A 23,851-nucleotide genomic window follows, 5' to 3' on the forward strand; every position below is an offset into this window, starting at 1 on the left:
ATGGGACTTCAGTCGTCCTCCTCTTCCACCAATGCAGATGAAATAAGAGAATTCGCGGAATGGATATTGATAATCGGCAATGGCGATGCTGGTAATGTCAATGATGATGATGATGCTACAATTGAAATTTCTAATGACATGCTAATTCGTGATTTTGCAGATCCATTTTTGGATCTTATCGAATTTGTTCATCCCAATCTGGTGAGCAACTTGTTCACTCTTGAGTACTTCGAGGGCATGGCAATTCTTGCACCGACTAACGAAAGTGTCGGTTTTGTGAATGATCATTTTTTGTCGATCATAACTGAAGAAAAGAAGGTCTATTTCAGCTACGACAGTATGTGCAAAGAGGAGTTATTATTCCACTGAATTTTTCAACACCATATCATGCTCCGAAATTCCACCGCAGGTTGACATTGAAAAGAGGAGTTCCCGTTATGCTCATCAGAAATATTGATCAGGCCAAAGGATTGTGCAATGTAATCAGGCTTCATGTTATTAATATGTGAAAACACCTTCTCAGCTGCAAGATCCTCACCGTTAAACATGTTGGCAATATGGTGTTCATTCCTCGAATGATGTTGGTACCGTCCAACTATGCATTGCCTATTAAATTCCAGCGACGTCAGTGTCCGCCGATGGTCTCATTTGCAATGACAATCAATAAAAGTTAAGGCATATTCTTTCTCAGGCAGGACTGTACATGCTCAGACATGTGTTCAGTCAGAGACAACTCTATATCTTGCTGTCGACATAGCGGCGTTTTGATACAACCAGGAACAGGAAAACAAAATTATAAGGAATCAAAAAATGAAAAAAATTGGATCTATATGAAATAACAAACGATATAACTTTATCAACGCTTTCCCCCCCCCGACTCTGTTGCAGGAAAGGGATAATGTGTGTAACTTCGAGTTGTCGATTATATCATTTATGACAATGGAAAACCAATTCGAGGGATTTTTTATACAAATATTCAATTAGTTCGGACTTGTTTAGTATTGAAATTGGACCAAGACAAAAAAAAAATGCTTCTAGTCAATAAGCATTTGCTTCCTTTGTTGAAATAAGGACAAATCGTTTGATTCGACATTTCCTAAGAATCGATATGTCTTACTCTCTAGAGTTAAGAGTAGAAGTGGCATAAAGAGTTTTATCAAATCAGAATCCGAGAATACAACCAACGTTACTATAATGTGGTATACAATGATGTTTTTCAGCGTATATGAAGGTAACTATATAAAATTGTATGCAATATTAAATAACATGTAATTTAGTGTAAAATGGTTTTATTTCATTAAACATTTATATTGGTATTGTTTTGGTAACATGTTACTTATTTCGTATAACTCCTATACAAAATATGCAGGACACTCGCACTGTATTAAATTCATTACACGCGTTTAGGACAATTGTTTTCAAACCCATAACAATAATTGTTTGGAAGAAATTAAGAATTTGAATTAATTGGTCGTTATAGTTGTACAAATTTGGTACCAACGATGCATTCATTTTTTATATGTATATTGAACCTTCGTTGTTTAGCTTTACAAAGTTATTTTGGCTTAACTAATTAATTCACCATGTCATGAGAATTTTTTTTAATACATTTATGTTTCTCTGTACTGTATATCAACCATTCATCTTACTATTTCGAGAGCTTTTTTATTATCAAATATTTTCTTTCACAATAAATACACCGTGCATTGCGCGGGTGAAGTACTAGTATTCTGAAAGAAAGATTGACCAAAGGTCAAATAAAATACAACTGTGAAGGCCCTAAATGGCAGCAACAAGTTTCAATAAACTTGGTTGAGATAGTGCTAAATCAGAAGACAGCCCTAAAAATAGAATCTTGATACATAAACACCATTGCTGCAGCTCATTTAATTCCAGGATCTCATAAATCGAAATTAACCGTCTCAAATTATGGCAGCCGCTTTCAAGAAAAAAACACTTAATTAGGTTTGTATTTCACCGAGGTGTAGCATCAACACCACCGCATCAAGAGAAGCAAATTGCGATTTTTGACAAATTAAAAAGAAAAATGATTACTCGAACCACAATCCTCGTAATCAGTTCTCTTTCTGAAATTACAAGATCAACAGTACTAGGCTACAACCTTAAAAAGTTAAAACCAAAACCAAAACCAAAACCAAAGAAGAACAGAGTAGAAGAAACATAATTAACAGCTACATGCAACATTACAAATGCCAATATAGAAGAAAACATAAAAACGAGAGCTGGAATCAAGAAAACATGTAATTTTAATCACACAGCCCATTCAACTCAGACATATTTGAATCTAAAATCTAACACAAAAGCTAGTGGTCAAAGCAGAGCCCCGTTCTGTGTTCTTACCCTGTAATATAGCTCGAGAGTTATGCTATTAACGGGATTGTTCCACCAGCTTCCAAGATTTGTCGCTCCAGCTACATTTATTTAAAACAGGGCATTACAATTCAGTGTTGAGATTACAAACAGAATCTAAATTCTATCCAGAAAATTATGTAAAATAAAGTTAATAAAAAATGATTCAGATATGAATTCAAATTTGGTCGTTTGGAAGTAACAAAATCACATACAAAACGATGTTAAGCGTAAAGTATTGTTCATCATTAAATGTGAAGATCCAGGAATGCTTACCCTGAACACGTTTTCGAGCTTGTTCTTGACAAGACAGTACTCGTGATTTATTTGCTGCAAACATCTCAAACACCTGCACCAATACTTTCTTAGCTATAAAATATCCTACTCGAAAAAAAACGACAGTATGTAAAACGAGTCAAACTCCAGAATTAGCATCATTCATATCATCCAAGCAAGGAATGTACTGTGAGTTGAAGACTATACCTTATACCTTTTATGTTGAAATTTACATTTTTAAAAACTGAACATGGAATCCGAGACACGATTTTACTTTCATAGAGTAATATCAGTTACATTAAATCATAATAGTTCATTGTAACAAATACCGAGAGTAACTTTTGACTGAACAAGTTATTCAATAAGTTACGATACTTAAAACATAATGTATACATCTGCATCCAGTAGCTATTGCCTTTATCCCATTTCCCGCAAAAGTTTCAATGTGGTCTTAGCCAAATTAACAAATCAAAACTGTTCATACCACTAGCATATAAACAATCCATTAGGTACAACGACTAACATGGCTAATTTCTAAGACATAATTTTTTTTCAGCAATAAGCCACCGGATATCTGGTGCGAATAGACAATTTCATCGATGGGATTAATAATAACATAGCAAAGTTGAACTCACCCGTCGAGGTTCTTCTCTTCACAGAAGTTTCTGAAGGCAACACACATATTCTTCACCCTGTGTGCACCTATGCTGGTATTTTTCAAAAAGAAAGCAACCAAATGTCATGTATTTGAAATAGAGCGAATCGAACAACCCTACTAAAATAATTAGTCCATTCAACAGAACAGCCAGATCTGAGTCTTTGTTAATACAAGCACCCATTATGCAAATTAAATAAATTGTATAAGCTGATTACAGCAAAAGAAAAGAAGTATATGAAATACTAGATATGAAAAGATTATTTTCTTTTCTTCAGGATAAGGAAACCACACACACACACACACACCACAGATACACACACAAAAAACAAGAAAGAAGAAAGGGGAGAAAGTTATTACCTGGAACTGCTGCCTTTGAACTGATGAACATGGGCATCGACCTGCTTAAAATCTACAACCTGCTGCTGGCTACATAATTTCAGAAAAAACAAAAAAAATCAATTAGTAAAATAAAATAAAAAAGGGGGTTAAAAAAACTAGGAATAAAGTTGAAATGAAACTGACAGGGCAATGGCCAAATTATTGAGAAGCTTCTCAGAATCCTCAAAAAAGAGGGAAACCACTTCGAATACAAAATCTGGATTGCTCTCATCTTGCAGTTTCTGTAGCTGTATGAACTGATCATCCAAAAACCCCTTTCAAATCAAACACACACAAATTAGATTGGCCAAAATTGAATGAACCAATTGAAATTCATCCAGAATTTCAGTGTTTTTGTCATGGAAAAAGAGATTGGAAACAACAAATTAACGAAGTTCGGCTGTAATTGTATCTTCCTTATCTCGAAAATCACTGAATTAATGGAAAGATAAAACGAAAAAAATAAAATGAAAAAATTAGAGTAATAATACCTCGCGGTAGAGAGAAGTGGAGAAGTCAACAAACTGTTTCTGCAACTGGCCCACAGTCGCCATAGCTACTACGTGCTCGAAGCTCCGTACAAATAACGCAATCAAAAAGGTGTTGTTTCTGTCACTTACTTGCAGATCTCCTCAGAAATGACAGACGATTATATATACATATATATATAACGGGGATGGGGTGTAATTGAAACGTAAGAATTGACTTGCCAAAGCTGTGAGGGAGCCAGCCAATTACTCATTCATTATTAATTACTATTTTCTTTACGAATAATATATATATAATGGTACTAATTTCTTTTAAATTATTATTTATTAAAACAATGATTACTTTTAACTTTTTATTATTTTTTATCTAGGAGTTTTTATGCGTAGATCCTGACCAATTAGCTTTATTATTCTAGATTTACGAGCTATATATAATTTTTCCGTAATGAACACATCTCTTTAATATATACATAATTAATGTATATGATAAAACTAGCCTCCATCATTTAAACTCAATTACTAATTGTAACTCTAATTTAACTTCAATTTCTTCAATTTTGATTACAAAAATCAATTTTAATTTTTTCTTTTTTAAAACTATTTTTTTGATTTCTTTTTTCCGTTGTTGACTTTTTTTGATTTTTCCCCCCTGTTTTTTACGCCGTAATTGTATTGTCGTTGATAGTATTACCGTAAACACAATAATATTATTGTCAACCACATCAATATTATTATTTTTTATTTCTTTTCTTTATTTTGATTTGTTGACTTGTCAATTAATAATATTAATGTCGTTGACGGTAACATTACTGTAACTACAATAATATTATTGTCAACTACATCAATTTTATTATTTTTTTGCATTTTTATTTTGTTTGATTTGTTGACCGATTAACATAATACTATTACTGTCTATTATAATAATTTACTGTAAACACAAATACACAATTATACTATTGTGGTTGACGATAATATTATTGTCATTATTACTGTGGTTGCCAGTAATATTATTGTCCACCACATAAATATTAAACGGTCAACATATAATATTACTCCATTAGACAATAATAGTGATGTTTGTTGTGTTAATATTATTGTGCTATAGAGTATTATAAACAATATAATTGTATTAAACAATAATATATTTAATATTATTGTGTTAAACAGTAATATAGTTGATATGACTGTCAACCATAACAATATTACTTTTAAACATGCCAAAAATGTTGAAGAAGAAAAAGAAAAAAAAATCAACGCCGTCGGAGACCGGCGTTGACCGCCGGTCAGCTGCGGCAGAAAAAAGAAAATTTAACGGCAGCGACAGACGAAATTGTAATCAAAATTGGGTTAGAAATCAAAATTGATTTATTTGTAGTAGACCCTTTTATTTAAATTACATTCTATAGTTTCCTTATACATATAAACCGCGTGTATATATTTTGAAAAAATAATGAATTTGCATACAGTCATAAATATAAAACTATATTGGGCAAAAAAATAATATAAAAATATAAATTTTCCAAAAAGAAAATAAAAGGGGTAAATTACATTTACCTCCTCTAAAATTATGTGCAATTACAGCTAGACACCTTCTAGTTTTGAAAATTACGCATACATATTTAATAGCTAACACTTCACATTTGACCTCACATTTGACCGTGGACGTTTTTGAACTTATAGTTTTATCTTTGACCAAATATTGAGCTATGTGTGACACATATGTTGACCCCTCATATTTTAAAAATAAAAATATTACAAAGATCTCATTTAATTAAACATTTTACATAAAACTGAATTTAATTTTAGGAAATAGTATTTTTATTTCCACAATAATAATTATTAAAACAATTATGCTACTGTATACAAAATAATTATTATTAACATTGAAAAAATAATATTATTTTATATACAAAAGATTAGAATTATTCTTCAATGTAATTACTTTTCTTATTTTTTTTATTTTAAATGTATTTTAATAAAAATGAAAATACTATTTAATGAGTTCAAATCCAAATTTGTCCTTAAAATTAAGGGTAAATTATACCCACCACACCCCTGAGGTATGCTTAAATATCTTTAAGGTCCCTGTAGTATTGATAATTACACTCACCCCCTTGAAACGTAGTTATAAACTCGAATGGGATAATGCATTGGATAAATTATTACGATAGAGTTCTAACGGACTATAGGTTTCAGGAAGTGGTAGAGACAACAAAGAGTTATTGGTGATTTAAGAAATATTGGGGTAGTCATGTCACTCCATAACTCCCCATAACTCTATATTATCTCCACCACTATTTAAAAGTAATAGACTATTAGAACCCTATCGGAATAATGTATCCAATGCATTATCCCGTTAGAGGTTCTAACTACATTTCAGGGGGGTGAGTGTAATTATCAATACCACAGGGACCTTAAAATTATTTAAGCATACCTCAGAGGTGTGGGTGTAATTTACCCTAAAATTAAACATTAAAAGAGGTATTTGGTATGTTTCAAAATATAAGGGATCTATATGGAATTATACTTAATCTCAGGGGAGGATTATAGAATTTACTTAATATTTAGCCACGGTTAAAAATGAAAGTTCAAAAATGCCAACGGTCCATAGGAAGTGGTAGCTAATATGTATGCGTAGTTTTCCAAGTTAGAGGAGATATAATTATAAGAATAATTAAACTTAGAGGAAGTAGATGTAACTTATTTAAAATATATTATCAAGTTGAAAGATAAAGATACAATTTGATGCCCATCTTGTTTTGGAAGAACTGATTCTATGAGAATAATACAAAGAAAAAAAAAAGTAACTTTATGGAAAGGTGAAATATTTTGGAGAATTTGTTTAAACTAATTTTATGTCAATAGAATACAATGACATATATCTCTAGTATTTTGATACGATCTTTTGGGTATTATAAAATTCTTTACGAAACGTAAGAAAATCATTCTTTCTTTTGGGTATCATAAAATTATTTACGAAACATAAGAAAATCATTATTTAATATTTATATGTCCAATAAAACTTTAGCACAATATAACTATTTAAAGATAAGAAAAACCCTAAAATCCTAATCTAAATACTTAATATTCCTAAGTCCTAACTACTAAACAAATGGTCATGTATATATAACCTAAATATACTATTCTATTTAATTATTTAAACTCTAACAAAACCGATAATTAAATAATAAACTAATCATTATATCGTAACATTCCACACCTCTCGAAATGAATCTTGTCCTCAAGGTTTCAATAATTGTGGCTCTATCTTTTTTCCGTTTCCCATCTATACTTGATGCCATCAATTTTTTTCAAAAAGGATTTGTTCCCATGTATGATACTAAGAACACGAATCTCAATCAATTGATCGACTACTTCATCACATGTCTCCACAATCGTTGACTTTTTAATGTATTGTTAATTATGATCAAACAATTCATTAAACGCCATCAGGCAAATATTCAAAACTTTTAGTGATACATCAAACTTCTCAATAGCATTGTTAGATGTCTTGATCTCCTTCATAATCTCCTTCATACTCCTTCGTCTTTTTTCGTTTGAACATCATGGAAACCGACAGTGGAAAAAACAGACAAAAAAAAAATAAAAAAATCGAAAAAGTCAACGCCGAAACCAGCGGCAAAAAAATAATTTCAAAAAAAAAGTTTAAAAAAGGTAAAAATTGAATTTATGTAGTCAAAATTGATTAAATTGGGGTTACACTTAAGCATTAAGTGTAAAAGGTTAAGGGTAATTTTATCATTTACATAAATTTTTCCTTTATTTATAGGGTAAATTACACACACCCCCCTGAGGTAAGCTTAAATAACTGTAAGGTCCCTGTGGTATCGATAATTACACTCAGCCCCCTGAAACGTAGTCAGAAACTCTAATGGGATAGTGAATTGGATACGTTATTCCGATAGGGTTCTAACGGACTATTGGTTTCAGAAAGTGGTGGAGACAACAAAGAGCTATGGGTGATTTAAGAAATGTTCGGGAATGTTCGGGGAGCCATGTCACCCCATAGCTATTTGTTGTCTTCACCACTTTCTGAAACCAATAGTCCGTTAGAACCCTGTCGGAATAACGTATCCAATTCATTATCCCATTAGAGTTTCTGACTACGTTTCAGGGGGCTGAGTGTAATTATCGATACCACAGGGACCTTACAGTTATTTAAGCTTACCTCAGGGGGGTGTGTGTAATTTACCCTTATTTATAATAGATATTAAAGGGATGTGCTTATTGGTGAAAGAAATATAGCCCCTAAACATAGAATAATAAAAATATTTGGTTAGGGACTTATATACAAAAACCCCTTATAAATATGCACCTCCTATATCATAATTCATTCCAAATCATTCCTTATACAATTAAATTGTACCAAAGATTTCACCTTGTGATGATATAGCAATAAGAAAATAAATCAAAATGACAACCTATCACACAATTTCTATACAAATATAGTTGCACAAACTGAAAGAAACTTATGAACAATAATTTGTACATGATTGGGCATCCAGAGCCCAAATTCCCAATTCACAGCTTTTTACAAAGATTCAATTCTGCAGATATTTCTCGAGTATATATATATACAAACAACTATACATACGGAACTGCAGGAGCTCAAGTTACCCGCATGTAACGTCACGCTCCTAGTCCTCTCAACATTCTTCGGCCACTTTCATTTACTTAAATATCAGTGTGTATTGGTCATTTCTTTGTCAACAAGAAACACTAACCTGCAACAGAAAAAACAACAAAATGCACATTGAAGTGGTAATAACAAAGAGAATGGTGACAAAAAAAACGGAACAATCTTATTGTTGCTTCAGAAAATTTCACCTTCTTCAGAAAAATCAAATATTCCACCAAGCCATCCTTCTTCGTCGGGCTTTTCCTCGTGAGTATTGCTACCGGTTTCGACTTCATCAGTAACAACTTCAGTTGAACTCTTATTGCAGTACTCTTCCTTGAAGAACAGCCCAAAATCTACTGTTTTCTCTGTCCCTGAAGGCAAAAACATATTTCCAGCTGTGTAAGTATTCGCCAACGTTCATTGGTGGAATCGCATTTGCAATATAAGCATGGTCTATACCCAATAGTATCTCAACATATTCACAAGTAACGGGTTTTATTTATTGTTATTATTATTATATTTTTTTTTGAAGTAACCCCTCGAGAATGATGTTAATCTCTCTTCCAAAAATCAAATATGACTTGCATAATGACTAACCAATATCCATAATATAATCTATATCTATGAAAATGTGAAGAAAATGTTTCTGCCACCAGTATATAACACTAAATTTGCACAAGCTGTTATGAATGGTGACTTTTGCCCTTAATCACATTTTGCAGAGAGAACGAAAAGAAGCTCATAATTACAAAGCTGGGCAAAAAATCCTACACAAAGCATTGATGGGGATATAAATATTACCTCCTTCAGAGCTTTCAGTAGAACTAAATGATGGCGGGTCTGAGTGACAAATAATACTAGCTTCGTTCGTCTTTTCTCTAGCTTGAGAACTATCAGAGGAATCTCTCCCCTCTGTCGGGATATATCTGCATAAGAAACCGAATCAAACATAGCAATTGGGACCATAACCAGTACCACTGAGCCTTCTTCATGAATCAATGATAAGGGTCTTCATATAATTAAGTACAGTTTTTTTCTAGTACCAACAAGTACTGCTGACCTATATATTTCGAACTTTTCCTATGCTAACTCGATTAAAAAACAGCATGCAGAAGCCAATAAGAAAACTCACCATAATTGACAACTTATGAAGAAACAAATTCAATTGTGTATTAAAAAAGCACAAGTCAAGAATCAATCAAACAAACAAGATGTGACCTAAAATAAGTAACACGAAGTTATAAAGTGTTCACCCGTCAATCCAGCCAGATTTAGCTCTAGGGTAATGGTCAAATATTGGCAATAAATCCTTGTGTCTTAATTCCACTTCATGTGAAGAAGTCATCTCAACTTCAAACTCTCCACCAAAACAGCATTCTGCTTTTGGAGGTTCCATAACGTGGAAATGCACCTGTATGTATGATAATTGCATATTATTTAGAGGAAAAATAATCATGAAAGATGACGATTATCAGAATCTAAGTAGAAATAAATACCTTCGACATTTGCCATATGGGTAATCTATATGAGTTTATTTGCACTTCAGCATTGGACAGATACAAGTGTGACCTCTCTGGCGAGTCCACAGCACTCGCATTCTCTTCGAGAAATGTTTTGGAGTGGGCATCAATCACAGAAATACATTCTTCCCTCTCCAGATTATCCAATCGTCGGCACACATCCCACCATTGTATAGGTTCCACTTTCACCCTTAACTCCTCATTCTGTGGATTTATTGGTGGAGCTGACCAAGACTCGGTTTTATTATCACTCACTTCAATCCCCACCGATGACTGAATTTCATGTTGAACAACGAAACCTGATGGTGTATAAACTAAGATATTTTGTAGTGAAGTAGCACTCCGATGAAAATCCGGGGAAGTTTTGGAGTTAGCATTATGAAAAATAGCAGCAACAGCTCCAGATGGCACCCATATCTTCCCCACCATTGAAGCAGCGGCATTGCTTACTGAATTAAGCAAACCCGAGTCGTTACATTTTATCCGGCTAACCACGGAGAGGGTGCAAGGAGGTGGAGGCGAAGAATGTTGCTCGTTTATAGTGAAGGATGATGTCGACCACCATGGCGGAGCTGAAGCTAAAAATAGAGAGGTACCTTGCACATGAGTATGCAAAGCTTGAAAAGCATCATCTCCTCCAAACGGAGATAGAACAAAAATATGGCAAGTTCCTTTCGAAGAAACAATTGCAATCCACTGACTATCGTGACTAAAGCAGATATCTTGAATGACCTGATACATAGAACAAAAACAAAAGGGCCAAGTAACGTCGGACTTGAGACCCTTAATTAAGAGTAAAGTGTAGAGAATAAAATACAAGTACTTTCATGCATATACTTACAGCAGCGGTTATCCCGCGGTAAATCTTGTAAAGATGCACATACGAAGTACTCCAGTCACTACATTGTGATCCATTGCATGCATGAGAAGGCATGATCCGAAAGATATTTATGTTATTTCCATGTACTGAGGCAGTAACCAGAAGGGTCCCACTTGGATCAAAACATAAAGCAGCTATTGGACTTGTATGAGCCTTAAATTGTGATATAACCTCTGAGGAAACAAGGTCCTTCACAGATACCTGCAATTAATTAATCGAAGCAATAAGAAAATAGATTAGTATCGACAAACCAATTTCAGTTTGAAGTATCATAGCAAATGAAGGGCACACTCTAAAATTTTTACCTTCTATCTCAGAATTACCAAAATGACAAAAAAAAAAAAAAAAAAAAAAAAAAAGAGACAGATTACCACTATTTGGCACTTACTAATCCACCATTCTCCGGGCAGTAATTTGATGGTTTCTTGTATCCCGTGTCCCCTAGAGTGAGTATACCAGCAGCTAAGTGTTTGCTGGATTCCACCGCAAAACGAGCCATAAGAGTGCCATTGCCTGGAGAAGTTGATGGACTAACACTAGAGACGAGGCTCTTTGGACTCACCCGACCTGTATTGGACTGAAATGGACGACTAGGAGAATAAGCCAACCACCTTGGGCCCACAGCCATTGGACCATAACCTCTGTTGACTACAACCGCCCCTTGCTCTCCAAATCGGGGAACAGGATATGTAACAACAGCGAATTTCTGCTCAAGTGTAAGTATATCAAAGCAGTATACCTGCCAAATGAATATAAACAGCCCTTGATCATTACATTAGTTTCACATGGAATCTGGTTCAGATACATCAACTACATACACCATCCGAGGGACTGTATCAATGCAGTATATCTTCTCAAAAAGTGTATACAACAACCATTTATTGTATCTTATTAGTAAGGATCCCACTCTGACATATCTATTAGTAATACATATATGCAACAGTAAGTGTAACTAATATACAGGTTGGGAATCTGCTTCGTCTACAAATATAAAGTTCTACTTCCAATCGACTCGGAGAACTCACATTTTCCCTTCTGTAGGCAGACAGAAGGGAAAAATGCAAAATAGAAGGAACAAGATATACAAAGCCAATAATACAATCTAACCATTAAACATCCTTAGATACCCGACTACTAAATTTTAGTGCCTTCCTTACACAAAAAATCTACACGTCCACGAGCACATTTTTTTTCCGTACACTAGAGAAATGTTATATGGATAGATACTTACTTGTTCTTCAAGACCAATAGCTACAACACGAGGGCTGCATCTAACCATAAATACAGGAGATCTGAAGTCGATAACCTTTACATATTCGTTTGTTTTCATTGAGTAAAAACGAACAGCAGTTGGGGGGTCAAAAGATTTCCAAGAAGATGACTCTGCGGAACCATTTCTGGCAGGTCCTTGGCCAGTATTCTGAGGCAGGGTGATTCTTTCATCCTCGTCCCCTCCAACAACCACCAGCATAGGATGTGATGATTTGTACTTTTCAGCAACGTCACTATTTGCAGGAGACGGAAGCATCTGCAAGAAGGTAACTGGCCCATCACGCCTGGAGACCAATTCACTTAAACCAGAGGCATCCTCTACATCAAAGACTTGGAAACCCTTCAAATAACCAAGTAATAGGACACGCCTGAAGCCAGTTTTACTGAGCTCTAATTTGTCGAAGGCAGCCCATAATACCTGATTGACACAAAGGATAATTCAGAGTTTGTATACAAACTCAATAAATAACAGAGTACTATGTGCAAACGGACAATGTCGAATATATCTAAATAAATGTTCTAGATAAACATTGATCAACATCTAAACTTTTCATAGGAGTATAACCTTCCTGCAAAAGAACTAGCCAGATCACTGATAGGCTAAACGTCAATTTAACATTGAAAATCAACCCAGGAAAATGAATTACCCTGCTACAATTGCTTTCATCTTAAAATAAAGAGATGATGAAGAATGAAGTATAATATTGAGTTATGAAATTCATGGATGAAATAGGTGCATGCTTCACTTATATATCAACATAACTAACTTAAATTAGGAGCAAGATCTCTTAAAAATTTAGATCTTCATATATTTAACAATCATTAAGTGGAACCTCAAGTAGCACACCAAACACAGAAAGAAACTCCAGTCATAAAATCCTTCCTTTAAATATCATAATTAGTTCTTCATCGGAAGAGTCATTCTTTGCAGAATCTAATTAGGGGTGAATACCGCTGCTATATGTAGAAAGATCTTGCTATTTCGGATTAATCAAGAAAACGAAGTCCACAAAAACACTTACGGAACAATAGAAACTCGTCTCAAGTATAACAAATCAACTAGAGCATTAAGGCCAAGAAGAGCAAGTAAATAAACTGCTTGCACAGAATTTTGAAGGCAAAGTTCCAAATTAGATAATACAATCACAGAAAGTTAGAAACGGCCACCGTGTTTTCGGCTACAGTTGGTGATGATTAAATGAAGTTTTGACGCAAATCTTCCAAAATACGTAATTAAATCAATGATTGGAAAATTTATATGTACAGGGATAAATCGCCCTAATTCAATTTAAATCAAGTACTATAGAAAACAAAAATCATTTCAACTAAAAAATAATAGAAAACAAGCTAGAAAAGGCAGTTCAAAAACAGTTACCAGCTCTTTGCGATCGTCAACGCATGAAGAGACAGAGGCGGCAACGGAAGCACCGGCGGAGCGAACGACGGTGCTAGCATTTGTAGAGACGGTTTTGATACACGAAGAAATAATTCTGAATGAATTAGGCAGCAATTTGCCGTTTCTTCCCCTACCCTTCCTCATTTACTTGCCTGTCAAACTTCTGTAAAAAATCTCTCTCAACCTTTCTCAACCACCAGCGACGAATCACCGGCTAATACACCGCCATCGTGCCCCGTCGCACAGGCCGACGTGTCAGCCGTGGCGCTATCGATCATCAAAGTATTGACGATGACCGGAGAAAAGACGACACCGGCGAGAAATTGCAATTCGGTGAGTTGTTGTTTGTGTGAGTTTGACTTGAAGAGATGATCGGGTTTGGTTACTAAAATTGGGGGTGGGTTTGATGTATTAGTATACCCACACGCGATCTCCTCCGCTTCTTTTGTTGTTTGCACTCTAACCAAATCTATCCTGTTTTTTTTTTCTTTTTTTTTTGTTTTCTTTTTTTCTTTTTTCATTTTTAGCCAAAAATTAAACACCAGGTCAAAGATTTTATGTTTTTATTTCACTTTTATTCTTTCACGAAACAAATTCCTGTTTGTTAAGGTTTTAAAAAAAAAAAAAGAGAGAAAATTCCAATACAACCTCTTAGTCACAATGAAACATCTATAAATTAATACTGTTGGGATCGTGAAAATTTCATTAATTTAGCGAAATATTAACTTATCGATAAATTAATAATTATTAATTTATATATTAATTAATAACTTATTAATTTATGGAATTACTTTTATTATTATTTTCAATAAATACATTTTTTTAAAATATTTTTACTTTATAATATTCATTGTATCAATGCACTATAGAGCCCGTTTCACAAACAGAAACTCTTAAAGCATTAATGGTATAGAACGACTTTATATTGAGTTATGAAAAAACTATATCGAGAGTTCTAACTATGTTTAGAAAAGTGAGGGACGAGATTGATGGTGCCTTCATAGATTTATAAAATATGTACCGAACCATGTAATTTAAAAATTATTTTAATGCATTATTAATTTATATAATATATGGGGCTTCTTAAAATTTTCGAATGTGTATTATCTTATAAATTTAGCGAATTATTAATTTAGCATGCTGTTCCAAAGTCGGGACCGAGAAAATCTATTATTTAAGCGAGGTTATTAATTTATCGATGTTCTACTGTATATTAGAAATGACTTAACTATTATATTAAAAAAAATTGACTGTTAGTAATAAAAATTAAGGTAAATAGTATTTAACTCCTTGTGGTTACAAGTTTGGGGTGTCTAGGGTAGACACGGCCATGGCCCGGTTTTGGGTCCGGAACCGGCCCGAACCGACCCGTTGATGATCCGGCCCAACCCGTTGACAGGTGAACCGGCCCGGAACCCGTGAACCGGCACGTCGTTCCCGGGACGGGCCCAGTTCTATGAATTGGTGAACCGTGAACCGTCGGGCCGGCCCGGCGGTTCACCCTCACACCCCATTTTTTCCTATAAAATTAAGTTAAAGTCATTTTATTTATTTCCTTTTGTTTTTTTCTATTTAAAAGTAACTGTTATAATTTATTTATCCATTAAGTATTTTTATTTTAAATATATATATATAAATATAAATTTCCGGGCGGACCCGGAACCGGCCCGGATAGGCCCGGAACCAGATTGAACAGGCGGGCCGACCCGGCCCGCCGAACCGGCCCGCCGAACCGTACATATTACGGGCCGGTTCCGGTTCCGGAAAAAGTGAACCGTGAACCTGTATGAACCGGCCCGGAACCGGCCCATGGTCGTGTCTAGTCTAGGGTCCAAGAGGTGTTATACTTCTCGAACATAAATGATTGAAGATCAACCAATAAAAATGTGCCACGTAGTACAAGTACGAAACTCATAAAAAAAGTATGACATATGGGTTATAACTAAAATTACATAAACACCCTTAAAACTAAAACTTAATTAAAAACTAATAATTATAATTAATAACTAGTAACTAAGATTTGATTACATATGTAAATAATAAATAATAATTATAATAAAATCATAACTTAATTATCTGTTAAATCTTTCTTTAAGAAATAACAATTTATATTCGTCTTCTTCATACTACTGTAAGCCCTAATCACCCATATCTTTCTTTCTATTGTGTTTCTCCACCTCTCTTATTCATCATCAACTGTTTATCTTTCATCTTTTCTTAGCATTCTAGAAGTAGTATAATGAAAAACTTTAGTCTTCTCTCATTTTCTTAGTTTTGATTTATTTCCTTATAATACTATTGAATGAATTCTTTTGAAAGAAATTTTCTGAAGGTGTATCTCTTATGTTCCCTTCTATTCAATGTCAATCTGTTTTTTTTTGGAATTTGTTAAATCAAATTTTTTAATGATAATTGTTGTAGATGGCGTTGGAATTAATCCCCAACAAATGGGTAGTATTTTATATTTTTTTTTTATGAACGTTTGCGGTTTATAATAAAAAATGGAAAATGAATTGTTTTTTGCTTTGAAAAATGCAAATATCGTCAACAGCAGGGTTCGAACCTGCGCGGGCGAAGCCCAACAGATTTCAAGTCTGTCTCCTTAACCACTCGGACATATTGACTTAGATAGAGATGTATAGTTTTTCACTGTATATAAAATTGTATCCTTCGGGTCCCTATTGCAGCGCTTTTTTTAACCATGAAAATCAATGTCTATTGTCAGGTTTTTTTACTCACATTTACCATCTCTAATTAAAAAAGAACAATATTACTATTATTATTATTATTATTATTATTATTATTATTATTATTATTATTATTATTATTATTATTATTATTATTATTATTATTATTATTATTATTATTATTATTATTATTATTATTATTATTATTATTATATTATTATTATTATTATTATTATTATTATTATTATTATTATTATTATTATTATTATTATTATTATTATTATTATTATTATTATTATTATTATTATTATTATTATTATTATTATTATTATTATTATTATCATTATTATCATTATCATTATTATCATTATTATTATTATTATTATCATTATTATCATTATTATTATTATCATTATTATCATTATTATTATTATTATCATTATTATTATTATTATTATTATTATTATTATTATTATTATTATTATTATTATTATTATTATTATTATTATTATTATTATTATTATTATTATTATTATTATTATTATTATTATTATTATTATTATTATTATTATTATTATTATTATTATTATTATTATTATTATTATTATTATTATTATTATTATTATTATTATTATTATTATTATTATTATGGGTTATTTTTTTGACTAAATAATGGGGAAATTTGACAGGTAAGTAATCAGTGCCATTTGTTTGTTGATTTAAACAAATTAGTTGAAAATTACAAGTAATTTACATGATTGTTCTTCATTTATTCTGCATGTGCTTCGCCATCCCAAATTATTCCATGAAGGAGAAAATTGATGACACGTGAAAACCACTCTATATAAACAACTATATAAACATGAAAACCACTATTTATAAAGAGCTATATGAACATAAAAGCCACTATATATACAACTATATAAATACGAAAACCACTATGTATAAACTACTATATAACCATGAAAACCACTATGTATATTCAGTTATATAAACATGAAAACCACTTTGTTTTCATTTTTTTTTCAATTTTTTTTCCACCAGGGTTACGAAAATTAAAATCCACTATATACTCATCTGAATCTACTACGAATCTACCGAAAAACACTGTGAAATTACTGTAAAATTCATTGAAAAATTAACGTAATTCACTTTAATATTAACATAATCCACAACAAACTTATCGAAATCCACTAAAAATATACGTAATCCACTACTAACACAACTCAAAGAATTACAAACGAAAAAAAATCGTAAATTCACTATTCATAAATTCACTATTTGAAACGTAAGCTGCCACTATTAATCGCACCCATCTAATCCAGTAATTGCCAAATTCGGCTCTGGCCAACAGTTGTCGTCGAATTTCAATAACATGGATCAATCTCGTCTCCATTAGCAACATGTTTTCCTCTTCCAGCCCCACCTCTTTTATGCATATGTAGGACTAATATTTTTTATGTAATTTGTTTAATAATAAATAATCCAATCGAGAAATTGAGAAAAAGTTCTTATCTTGTTTTGATGTTTATCTGACGAGAAAGTTGTGGGTTTAAACATCTATGGCCGTTGAGAGATGAAGTGATGTTGACGCTGGCTGAATAGTAGTTTTCCATGGCGGAAACGCCGGATTTGAACTACCCGGGAACGAAAACCCGAAATTCATCGCGCCCTAGTTGCGCTTCTCTTGCGCCGCTGTGCGAAACCCTAGTGAGCGAATGGTGGTCTGGCGGAGGGAGAAGTGGAGAGACAATGTGAGGTTGGGGGAAGAGAGTGTGTTGTTGGTGAAGAAGATGGAGAAGAGAATTTGTAGCAGACGCTGGAGAAATCAAAACATCAAAAATTGAGAAGGGAGAGAGAAGATAGGAGTATAAGATTTAGGGTTTGGGGTGAGACTTATAAGAAAGGGTATAATTGTGAAACTATATTAATTCTTACTAATTAAGAATATTTTGGATTTAGCTTAAGAGGGTGTTTGGCTAAGCTTAATGTTAAAATGAGCTTATAAGATGTTTTAGAGCTTATAAGCTTTTTCAAAGTGTTTGGTATATTTTTTTAAAAAGATCTTAATTCTTTTTTAAATAAGCTGTTGGAGACCAAATAAGATCTTTTTAAATAAGTACATCTACCCCACCTTTTTATTTAAGATCTTATAATGAGTAAAAATAGGAAATAAACTCATTATCCAAACACTCTAAAAATTAATCCTAAAAATAAGATGTAACAACTTATGAGCTCTAAAAACATCTTATCTGACGTAAGAGCTTATCAACTGTTTAAAATAAGCTTAGCCAAACACCCTCTAAAATTGGAAAGTTTTTTTGGACTCCTCGTAGATGGAGGGGTCTGATGAGGGGGGTTTTGTAAAATTATCCCATATAATAAAGTATTTGAGTGTAATTTTGTATTTTGAGTGTTTTAGTAAAGAAGCAAATAGAATCTTAAAGAATAAAGTGGAGGTATTTTTTAAAAAACATCTTAAAAGCTCCAGAATAGCTTATTTTTGGAAAAAAATAAAATTTTTTGTAATTTTTTTACCAAAGGAAATGGGTTTCCCTAAAATAATATGAGGAAAATGTATCATTCTATCTTTCTTTACCAATGTTATCAGAATTGAACCGGACACAAAATCGGATTGGCATTTAGGTCACGATTGGACCGGTTCAACCGGGTTTGACCCGAGTTTTTTTTATTTTTTGAAAATTTTAATTATTTTATTAATATTAATATTTTAAATTTATATTTTCTATATATATTTTCTGTTTTTCACACTCTCTTCCCCTTTATTATTTTATTTTTATATATAAACTATTATATTTATTATTCCCCACACCCACTTTTTCTTTTATATATATATATATATATATATATATATATATATATATATATATATATATATATATATATATATATATATATATATATTTTTTTTTCCTTTCTTCTCTTTTTCTTTGTTCTTCTCACTCCATATCCAACACCAGACAACCTATTATAGTCACCCACCACCACCAGAGCCTTCAAATTCCGGCCACCCATGGCTAGATCTAGGCCACCGCCTGTCTACTCCTCCCAGATCCGGCCACCTCCGGCGAGTTCCGCCAATATCCCGCCACCAACAGCCACCAACGAAGCGTTTTAGCTGAAAACTCGGGTCATTAACCGGTTCCCGGGTTCGTCGGTTTTCGCCGGTCGAACCGGGTTTTTGACCTTTGGACCGGGTTCCTGAATTTTCCGGTTTTAGGCATCAGATCGGACCGCTTTTCTTGTGGGTCAGTCCGACCGCGACCGGCCTGGTCCGATTCATATATCTCTCATCTATGTTACACACATAAAATATCCATCCTATTTTACATTTTTCTTTATTTGTTACATGACACTTTTTTGGGTTACAATTTATTTTAAAATAAAAAACAATTATCTCTTTTTGAGTTACAATTTAATTTGAAATAAAAATGGTCCAAAAACAACCTTAAATTGTTTTTGGGGCAATTTGCTATATGTCCCTCTATATTATAATTTATGTGAATAAATCTAAGTTAAAATCTCCATATTTTAATAAATTAATTATATTTATTATGGCAGAAATACGCTTAATCAAATTAAATTAAATGCCTCAAAATATCTCTACCAAATAATTTTTTTCCAAACTTCTCTCTTCCAAATTTTAATTAAAACAAAATTAATTCGTAAAAAAAAATATAGAATATATCGTACAAACTCAGGCTGTAACAAAACCACCATTGCTGCAGCGCCAACGCAAAATGCAAATAGCAAACTAAAAATTGAAATTTGAATTACTGAATTTGCATTACAGAATTTGTAAACAACAAACTACCTATGAATTCGCCAAATGCAAACGTCAAACTGAAAAGAAAAAAAATCAGAATCATCTCATTACAAACAACAAAATTAAAACATGATATGCAAATAATAACAATAAAAGTACAAAACAAAAAAGTAATATATATCACACAAATGCAAAAAACAACAATAAAAATTATAAAAAATACTATGTCAATGCAAAAATTGCAATTTGCAGTTTGCAAAAAAATCTACTGTTATTGGTTGCAATTTGCAGTTTATGTTTAATGCTGCAATTTGATTTTGCCTTTTCAATTTTTTTTTTTTTTTTTTTTTGCTATTTGTTGAACCAAAATTAATTAGAAAATACAAATTGACATATAACTCACTATAAATTAATACAAAACGAGAAGAGCTACAAAACTCACCTTTTACAAGTAAGGAACGATTTCTGTTTGTTCCGCTTTTAACTCTTTCATCGTAAAATCCTCTCATAATATAAAATCCCATGTTTCTTCTCTATAACATAATTCCAAAAAAAAATAGAATTCAAAGGAAAGAAAATAAAACGAAAAAATGTGATTGAGAAAGGGGTGGAGAGAAAGAAAGAAGCTTATCGGACAAAAAAATCGGAAAGATGCTAAACGAAAAGAAGAAAAAAAAATTCAGAAAAAAAGGAGAGAGCCACGAGATGAAGAGGGAGAGAAGATGAGAAATTACATATATATGGGAAGAAAGAGACGTAAGATTAGAGAGAGATATATGAGATTTGTATTCTTATTAATTGAGTGTGTTTAGGTCCATGTACTAATTATTTTATTTTATTTATATTATTTTTTGGGTCAAATGATCTACGCCTATATTCATCTAACAATTAGGATCTCCACCGAAATAAGTCAAGAATAAGGGGTGTCTAGTCAATTTCCCCGTTTTTTTTAATAACAATTCATTTTTATTTTCATTTTACTTGGTATTTTTCTCCATTAATTTCCCTTAAAAACCAAACGAAACTGAGGAAATAATTTTCTTCATCACTATTTTTCTTAGGAACCATACACAATTGGGATTTCAAAAGTCCTTGATTTCTTTTTCTTTTGCATTTTTATTTTCCTTATTTTGAAATCCATGAACCAATCAGAGCCTTAGTGTTTTGCAAGGGGAAATTGGCTAGACACCCCTTATTATGGATTTATATAGGTGGAGATCCATTCTATTAGATGGAATATATGTGTAGGTCATTTGACTAATAAAATAAAATACAATTATTAATGTACAGACATAAATAACCCTCAATTAATATTTATATGAAAATAGTTATTTTGGAAATTGAGGGAACAAATCCCACAAATCTCTCATTTGTACAAAATGCGAAATGAAATAGTTTCAAAATGCGAAATACAAAATGAAATAGTGTTATAACAAACACCAAAAAACTAATTTTTGTCTAGTAGCAAATTAGTATGTTAAGTACAAAATACTTCAAAATACAACTTCGCTGAACACATTTAATGTGGTGTTCTTCGAATTTATGTCTGTTGTAGATGAGAACAAGTGAAACGAGGTTTGAGTGAATATTGTGGAATTGATGGATCTTCTGTAATAACTTATTTTCCCCCTTCAGAAGCCGCTGAAGAGTCATTTAATACCTTTATTTTTTTTTCTTTGACGTAGCTGTTTGAGCACACACAAAATAAAACTAACTAAGAATTTCAATTGCAAATAATAAATTGCAAAAATGAACAAAAAATAGCAAATTGCAAACAATAACTGCAATTACAAACAAGGAATTCAAAGTATAAGCAAGGAACTGCAAACAAGAAAATTTCAAATAGAAATTTGCAATTAAGAAATTCTAAGTGTAACAAGCAACTGCAAACAATAACATGATGGTTCGATTGCAACAAGTAACAAACTGCAAACAAATAGCAGGCCACTTGAACATCAACAAAATAAATAAAACAAGAACAACAAAATACAGACCACAAGAACAACAAAAAACAAAAACACGATGGTTCAATAATGCACAGTAAAATGCAACCCGCTATTTGTTTATTTTAAATTCAATTTACATTTTTTTTTCTTTTTTAGTCTATAGAAACAAAAGGTTGTCGTGCAATTCAAAATAGGATGACTTATGAAATTTAACACAACTAAGTGCAAATCAAAATTTTCAGTAAATCGTTTTTTTTAAATGAAAAAAAACATAAATGGGTTCTTCAAAGTAAACAAAAAAAAAAAAAAAGTCTTTGAACAAAACTGTTAAGATGTAGAAATGCAAAACGAACATATTGAAATACAACTTGCAAACTCATAACAGAGAATTATAAAAAGCAAACTCATAACAGAGAATTAGTAACAATGTGTAAAGAGCAAAATGCAAACCCGGTTCTAAAACACACATAAAAAGGAGGTCTAACACCAAACAGATCTCAAAAAAAAAATGTTACTTAAAATGTAGTTCACATTTTGTTTAAGAATAAACATAACCAAAGTTATAACATTAACAAACCCCTCAATTTTTATAATTAATTTTGGGGATTGGAAGTCATCATCCTCCTTTGCTGTTAGGGGAAAAAAAGAGTTCTCAAATTATTATCGAAATATTCAAAACAAATAGCAAACATCAAAATGCAAAATTAAAAAAAAGGAACAAAACACAAAATGAATAAAAAGAACAAAAATCAAAATTGAAAACCCAACATGCAAACGCATAACAAAAAAATTCATAATGCACACACGAATCACAAAAACAATTTACATGATCATTGCTTACCAAGACTTAATTGTGTTTTGACCATCGTATGAATTCCAAACAGCAAACGCTAAATACCAGCCGTCGTTTACGAACAACAAACACTGGGAAACCACAAACGAAAAGGGGGCAAATTGGTTCAACAAACCAAACAGCAAACGACCATGTAAATTGCAAACGCTCAGACAACTTAACCAATGGAAAACATCACAATTTGTGGAGAGGTTTTGGCATTGAAGAAAGGGTGAAGAAATCGATTTCCAGAGATATGGAATTCTAATTTTCGGATTTACAGTAATGGTCAGATTTGGTAACTGTTAGGTCAAACGAAAATGGGGAGAAAAATTAAGGATTTTATTTTGAAGATTTATTTTACCATATTATTGATAGATATACTCGTGACACATTACAATAAAATCTACTGGAAATTAGAATTTATTAGATTGTTTTTTACACATATAATCTTTTATAGGAGGACCTACATCAAATTAGGTCGTTTTGAAAAACTCAGAACTAGAAAAGAGGATTAATTCTCATAAGATCCAATTTGATGGAAACCTAGCACAATTAAACCAAAATGAAAACTTTTAAAAACATCACACACAAAAATATACACCCAGCACATGGTATGGTAGGTTTTAAAAATATTCGTCAACAGCAGGGTTCGAACCTGCGCGGGCGAAGCCCAACAGATTTCAAGTCTGTCTCCTTAACCACTCGGACATATTGAC

At 32.2% G+C, this 23,851-nt stretch overlaps 3 protein-coding genes and 2 non-coding genes across 5 annotated transcripts; 1 reads left to right on the forward strand and 4 right to left on the reverse strand.

Annotated features, from left to right (window-relative positions):
* LOC148765369 (uncharacterized) lies at window positions 1-768 on the forward strand. Its single transcript, XM_088812772.1, has 2 exons — window positions 1-337; window positions 692-768. The coding sequence occupies exons 1-2, from the start codon at window positions 1-3 to the stop codon at window positions 766-768; spliced, it is 414 nt and encodes a 137-aa protein (XP_088668898.1).
* A 1,256-nt stretch (window positions 769-2,024) lies between these two features.
* LOC105957251 (histidine-containing phosphotransfer protein 1) lies at window positions 2,025-4,438 on the reverse strand. Its single transcript, XM_012981180.2, has 6 exons — window positions 4,174-4,438; window positions 3,827-3,957; window positions 3,662-3,730; window positions 3,282-3,353; window positions 2,647-2,719; window positions 2,025-2,432 (listed from the first exon to the last, which is right to left on the reverse strand). Exons 1-6 carry the CDS (start codon window positions 4,234-4,236, stop codon window positions 2,382-2,384), a joined length of 459 nt encoding a protein of 152 aa, XP_012836634.1. The 5' UTR covers window positions 4,237-4,438; the 3' UTR covers window positions 2,025-2,381.
* Window positions 4,439-8,492: 4,054 nt separating this feature from the next.
* On the reverse strand, window positions 8,493-14,525 carry LOC105957252 (autophagy-related protein 18g). The gene is made up of 9 exons (XM_012981183.2): window positions 13,860-14,525; window positions 12,444-12,902; window positions 11,601-11,951; window positions 11,174-11,413; window positions 10,309-11,064; window positions 10,066-10,223; window positions 9,614-9,738; window positions 9,019-9,183; window positions 8,493-8,915 (listed from the first exon to the last, which is right to left on the reverse strand). Exons 1-9 carry the CDS (start codon window positions 14,022-14,024, stop codon window positions 8,911-8,913), a joined length of 2,424 nt encoding a protein of 807 aa, XP_012836637.2. The 5' UTR covers window positions 14,025-14,525; the 3' UTR covers window positions 8,493-8,910.
* Window positions 14,526-16,422: 1,897 nt separating this feature from the next.
* TRNAS-UGA (transfer RNA serine (anticodon UGA)) lies at window positions 16,423-16,504 on the reverse strand. Its single transcript has one exon. It is a non-coding gene; the product is annotated as a tRNA-Ser (tRNA).
* Window positions 16,505-23,769: 7,265 nt separating this feature from the next.
* Window positions 23,770-23,851, reverse strand: TRNAS-UGA (transfer RNA serine (anticodon UGA)). The gene has a single exon. It is a non-coding gene; the product is annotated as a tRNA-Ser (tRNA).

Source organism: Erythranthe guttata, chromosome 14 (genome assembly GCF_056151865.1).
Source record: "Erythranthe guttata isolate IM_541 chromosome 14, IM_541, whole genome shotgun sequence".
NCBI lineage: Eukaryota > Viridiplantae > Streptophyta > Magnoliopsida > Lamiales > Phrymaceae > Erythranthe > Erythranthe guttata.